The following is a 6,474-nucleotide window of genomic DNA, read 5'->3' as shown; positions in this document are numbered from 1 at the left end:
AATATTATATCATCAATCCATTGTTTATATTTCAAGTTTTTATAGTATAAAATTACATATAAAAAATAAGTTTATAAATTATATAATAAACAATATCAAATTAACACAAAATTTATTGTATTAAAACGTAATAAACATACCATTTAACAATTATATTTTCAAAAAAAGTAGTAATATTAGTTTTTTTTTTTACTAGAAGTTAATAATTTTGTAACTAAATTTTACCATTTTATATTTTGTAAGCACCTACCACTTTTTGTGGGTCTTTGCACACAACAGGTCCATTTTACTTTAGGGTATTCCATTTTACTTTAGGGTATCCAGGAAATACGTAGATTTTCTACCAGCTGAAAACACTGTTAACACACTGCAAGAAAATGATAAAAGATTGACACAGCAATTTTTACATTTTTTTTTTCACAGATTGTTGATTAGTCTACTACATTTTTATCTAAGTTTTTCATCTACACCACATTTATTTTGCGACAAATATATCGTAAACAATAGTAATTGAAAATATTGTGCCCCACTAATCTTTATTGTAAAAGCATGCCAATAGCCCTTGATGTAAACATGTGCTTTTGGTTGGGTCCTAGTGTCCTACTCCTAACCACTTTCCTTGGCTTCAAGCTGAGTTACATTCCTGCCCTTGAAAAGTTTGGAAACCTTAATTTAATTAATAATGCATATATTAGGGGTATGAAAGTTTTTCAATTGATCTAATAGAGATAGATTGAGTACATGCCATGTTGGTCTAACGGCACCTCCCTACGTCTTAGTACCAAGGGGTTTGTGGGGTTCTAGAGTTCAAGACCCAGGGAGGGTGGGGTGTGTCTATATATATATATATATATATAAACCAAGCTCAAAGAAGGGAAAAAAAAAAAAAAACAGGGCGGATCGGCCAAAAATGACCCAGGCCCCTTCAGGTGTTCAAAATAGTTTGCATTGGGCAAAGATTACATGTTACGAACCATCTAATATAAAGAAATATTTAACAAACTTTGAACATCATCATTTAGCAAAACCCAAGAAACTGTGTCGAAACTGCAAAAATGTCGGTTCAATCCCAAAAATTTAACAATTTTGAGAGCCTTCTTTTCGAGGAAATGATAAAACAAGGTGCATTTTCAATGAGATGCCCACCTCTCACATCAAAGTAGGTTCGCAACATTAAAGTAACGCACAATTGGGTTTGGTTTGGGGTGTACTCTGCGGACCACTGGATCGATCACTAAACAGCGCACGAAAATGATATGTCCTGTTCAGGTTCCATCCAATGAATAGTGCATTGGATGTAAGTCAAACCCAGCCAAAAATAATGATTAAGAAACCAGATATGCAAGCAAAGTTCAAACCATGGCCAGGTACTTTTAAAGACCTATTACTTAGAAGTTTAAATCACAATAAGAATACAAAAAACAAGTTGATAACTGGACCCTGCAATGTTTGCAATCAAGCAACAAAGTGAAACACAGTAAAAAACAAACAACTACCCACTTGACTGGAACGTCTACTCTGCTTCTGTTTAAGATCGAGATCTTTCCCTTGCCGGTGGTGATGATCTTTCCCTTGGTGGTGGTGATCGGCTGCATTGTCAACAATATAGACAGATGGAAGTAAAAATCATGTAATCGCATATTAACACAAGGTTGAACAGTAACAAAAAATTGAGAAAGATTAGAACCTATCATATCTCCCATTGACTGGGCTTTCAGCTCCTCTATCATATTTGGGACTTCCTCTTAGTTCAGATCTGGAGCTTAGATTTGGTCCATGGCCATAGTCTGGGCTTGCCCTATCTCTACGATATGGACTTGGGGATCGCCCATGATCATAGCTTCTTCTGTGGGGAGACATGTCCCGGCCTCTTCTATCAGGACTGTACCCATTTCTCCTCTCATCGTCATCATCCCGAACTGCATATTCCACTGAAATGACTCGATCCATGAACTTACTGCACCTCAAATATAAGTAAACCAGAATTAATATAAAGCAGGTCTGCAAATAATTGTCAGGCACTCCTATGACTAATTACTACAGAGGATTGTTTCAAAAGCAACTGTAATGATTTGCAATTAGAAATTCTAAATCAAGCATACTACTAGTCTAGAATTTGCTGAAGGAAAATACAACCTCATGTTCGTTGCTTCCAATGCTCTGGTAGCATCCTCCTGTGTCTCATACTGAATAAATGCAAAATTCCTTCTGATCCTTATGTTCAAAATTTTCCCATGTGGATCAAAGTGCCTCTCCAAATCCCTTGTTCTGGTATAGCTTGGATCAAAATTAATGACAAACAAGGTTTTTGATGGTTTCACATTAGCTGAAGATCTTGAACCTCCAGGCCTTCTAATGCCACGTTCATGCTGCAATACAAAAATTAAAGATTAAGTTTGGAAGCTGAGTAAAATTACGAAGGAAGTGTTTTTGGACACTAATAAGTAGATATGAAGCTTGTCTATTTGGCCATGTTTAATACAAAAGGCAATACTTCAGAGAAGTACAAAGAAATATGCAACAGTTACAAGAGTGTGTAGACAGGCACACATGCATACTTAAGATCATAAACATTGCAGGGTAGTGGAGACATAATCAACAAAACCATCATAAACATGAAATGAATCAGATGTAATAAATTTTAATCCAAAAGAATGTCTATAATCATTTCTCGGTGTCTTGTGTGAGCAAGAGAGAGAGAGAAACAACATTTTTTCATAAGTAAGATGCAATGCAAACATCATAAAATGATTACATATCAATATTGAGCACCAACCAATAGAAAATCACCTTGGTCCACTCAACACGAAGTCGGCGACCCTTTCGACCAAATTCTGTCCTGTCAAGCCTTCTAATTGCATACTCAGCATCTCGTTCATCTTCCATATAGACGAAAGCAAATCCTAAAAGATAAAATGTTAAGAAACCAGAGCAGGACAATTTCAGGTATATAAACTAATTACCAAAAGACAAAATTCTGCTCATGGAGACAGTTTAGAAAATGAGGAAACGTCAACTCATCAAACTCTGAAAAATACATGTATTAAAAAAAACTGTCAGGAAGTAACACAACACCTGCCATTGGCTGTGATCATGATTTCTATGTTGAAACGTGTCGGAAATTGAACACTGAGCAAAAATCATGAGGAATGAAAAAGCAATGGTATCTGAGCTAGTGTAGGATGGCAGGGCTAGGGCAGATCAGAATAATTCTTCTGAAAAATACAAGAAGATGAAGCTTGGGACATGCTAGAAAAGAAATGCAGAGAAGCACATCCATCCAAGAGCATGGACATTCCAAGTAATCCTGCGCCAAAGAAATGGTTGAGTATGGGGGTTTACACTTGGTGTAACTTGCTTCTCTCAAGGGAAAATAGCATCTACACCCAGTTAAAAATAATTATTTTAAAGAATTAAATACTGACCCTCTTGAATATCAGTTATTGGATGGTGAATTACAATTGGAGTTTCCATAGTTGGTTTCTGAATGGAAGGCACTCAAGAATCTATTTAGTAATTTATGCCCTTATTTGGCAATTGATAAGATGACATTAAATGTCATTTCTAAGGATGATCCTATGAGCTGAAAGAAAGAGATCACTTTTTTCTAGCATGAAGGTGTTGCCATCAAATGTGCGCATCCTCTGCATCTTTCCCACTCAACCCCCACCTCTATAAAACTACATATAATTTTACAACTGCGGAAAAAGGCATCTTTATCATACCCAGTATTTTGATATAGTAGTAAAAAGTACTTTTTTCCATAAAACTGACCAAATTTTGAAGAAAAAAGTCAAAAATACCACCGGTCAGTATCATTGTTGGGTGTCATAACTGATATAAAAGAGGGTCAATGAGTTCTTTCAATATAATCATTTTCAATGGGTGTATACTATTTTACCCTTTCTGAAATCTTAAACATGTCGAAACCCCGCTGACTCAACATGAGAGGACAGTTTCATCATTGAGTTGTGTAGTCCAAATAGAGATTCGTCATGCCCACATTTGTTTGAGAGAAATAGTCCCTGTTAGATTTCTCCATTGCTGTAGAACTTCTGAACCATAAAATCTGTATTCTACCATATTTATAAAAAACAATCCCAAGCATCAATAAAATGTTGTTAAACTTTGATCTATATTCACTCATACAGTATATGTGAAACAAGGATGAGTAGCTAATAATCTTGTTCCACAAATCACCACATTAATGCGGATCGAACTTTTTATCGTAATGACGGAGACAGATGTAGATAATACACATCATAACTCAGAGGCTAAAATACGATGTTGTAATCAAGAAATCACTGCAACCACAGCTTAAGGAATATTTCACTTTTTCTAATAGCTTGACCATTCAAAATAAACTCAAAGTGTACAAAATAACACAGTATTGGAAATCACAAACCATTATCTATTAAATAGAGCAACAAAGAGTAATCAGATACAAGTAACTGAACAGCAAATGTAGCCTAGGAGTAATGAAAGATCAGAAACTAATAATAACAAAAGTAGGAAAAAAAAAACATACCAGACTTCATATCCACCCTCTCAACCCTCCCATATCTTCTGAAAAGTCGCTCAATATCAGACTGCCGGGCATCAAATTCAACGTTACCACAAAAGATGGGCCTCATATTCGTTGTGTTCCAACCGAGTCAAAAGTTGTTGTCACCCTTTAATGAAAAGCAGGTGGACACAAAACAAAGAAGTATATAAGCACTTTGTCAAACCAACCTACAAAATGTTCATATAAAGGTTTACTTAATTACCTTCCAAACTTGCTCAATTTAAAAAAAAAAAAAAAAAAAATCAATCTAGAGAAAACATGAACAAGGATATATAATCAAACTCATCTTATCATAGCTAGTCATGTGCGTGCACACAAATTGCTCTAGTGCAAGCATCCACTCATTAATACACAATGTTTATACTAATATACTCTCCAACATGTAAGAAAAACTTTATCTAGGATGCACAGACATAGGTACTGCCGTACCAGCACGGGTACAGGTACGACACAGCGACACAAGCAATTTCTAAAAAAATTATAACATTAAACAGCTGGTACAATACCGGGATGACATGGGTATAGCACCCTAAATGAAGTGTCAGTGTTTCCTAGAACTTTAAGACAATAATCCAAGGCACAAGTATGATAAGTCTTCTAAATCACAATTTTTTTTTTTTTTAATTATTAAATTGGGAAAACAAGATTTTCATAACAATAATTCATACTATACCCATATGAATTCTAGCTCATATGACACCTCATCTCCCTATAGAAAACAGCAGAGGCCAGATTGTAGGTCCAAAACCCATTGGGTGCACGTGTAATTTATCAAATAAAAAAAAAAAATCTGAACCCGTTAAGAACCGGAAAAAACAAAGTGATCATCATATCGACTAAATATTTATCTCGTTGATATACAACTACCCAAAAAAAAATTCAAAACTAAAACTTCGCGCGCCCCTTTGAAGCTTCTTTCTTTTAATGAATTTTTCTACTTACAGAAAATTAAAAACAAAATTAAGTTTGAACTCATTCACGACCACTGGGACTTCTTTGAGTTTTTCTATCTAATTCTGAAGCTAAAACCTATTCAGAAAATTTTAATTTAAAAATATACACAAGCGCACACACACACACACACACACACACATATATGAATTAATTATAATAATTAAATAATTATTATTATTAGTTCTCCATAGAAGTACTAATAAATTCAGAGCAAAAAGATCGAAGCAATTTAATTAAGAGTAAAGCAGAATCAAATAAGCTTAGATCAGAGAATAAAGATTTATAGCGCACAAACAATTTTCGTCAGATTTAGCTAAAAATGAAGCAGAAACAGTTAAGAGTAGTGAGAAACAGAGTCAGATCCGTTGAAATCAGCGATAAATGGGTTAGGGTTAGGGTTTGGTACCTGTGGCTGTGAATGAAGCTTTGCTTTGCGATGGAAGAGGTCTGAGAGAAAAACCCTAGGGACAGTTTAGTTTGGACCTTTAAACTGTCGCTCTCGATTGAAATCTTTTTGCGTAGCTAGCTCGAGTACAAAGGTTTAAAAGCGAGTAAAAGTATATAAAACGACGGCGTTCGTTCTTGATAGGAATTGCGTAGTTTCTACTTTCTACTTTCTTAAAACCGAATATTCCATTAAAATGAGAGTGTTTTATTTATGAGCTTATCTGTCTTAACATTTATTAATAGTGCAAAGGTAAGAACATTTGGGGATAATGTAATTTCCTAAAACCTAGGGGATATAATTTACCCAATGTTTTATGTCTTAATTAATGATTTTTTTTTTTCATTTTTTTGGATGAAAGAGGATAAGGGGGGAGGTTTGGTGCACTAGACCCGGTCGGATGATTCACAATCCCAACGGGTTCAATTTCATTGGACACTGGACTTAATCTGAACCCGAGAATAAGAATAAGTCTATTATAATTTTGATGGAAAAAAATTGTTTATTA

The 6,474-nt window shown here is 34.8% G+C and overlaps 1 protein-coding gene across 3 annotated transcripts; it reads right to left on the bottom strand.

Annotated features, from left to right (window-relative positions):
- Positions 1-1,340: 1,340 nt before the first annotated feature.
- On the bottom strand, positions 1,341-6,061 carry LOC112010682 (serine/arginine-rich splicing factor RS41). 3 transcript variants are annotated; one of them, XM_024043030.2, is made up of 6 exons: positions 5,928-6,061; positions 4,529-4,673; positions 2,791-2,903; positions 2,137-2,369; positions 1,688-1,957; positions 1,341-1,589 (listed from the first exon to the last, which is right to left on the bottom strand). In XM_024043030.2, exons 2-6 carry the CDS (start codon positions 4,632-4,634, stop codon positions 1,529-1,531), a joined length of 783 nt encoding a protein of 260 aa, XP_023898798.1. In that variant the 5' UTR covers positions 4,635-4,673; positions 5,928-6,061; the 3' UTR covers positions 1,341-1,528. The 3 variants fall into 3 exon arrangements, with proteins under 3 accessions (XP_023898798.1, XP_023898799.1, XP_065633736.1); XM_024043031.2 differs by having other exon boundaries at positions 4,529-4,734; positions 5,928-6,058; XM_065777664.1 differs by lacking the exons at positions 4,529-4,673; positions 5,928-6,061 and adding an exon at positions 3,076-3,307.
- Positions 6,062-6,474: the final 413 nt, after the last annotated feature.

The sequence above is a fragment of the Quercus suber genome, unplaced genomic scaffold (assembly GCF_002906115.3).
Source record: "Quercus suber isolate HL8 unplaced genomic scaffold, Cork oak 2.0 scaffold_161, whole genome shotgun sequence".
In the NCBI taxonomy this organism is placed as follows: domain Eukaryota; kingdom Viridiplantae; phylum Streptophyta; class Magnoliopsida; order Fagales; family Fagaceae; genus Quercus; species Quercus suber.
This window is presented reverse-complemented; position numbering and strand designations above follow the sequence as displayed.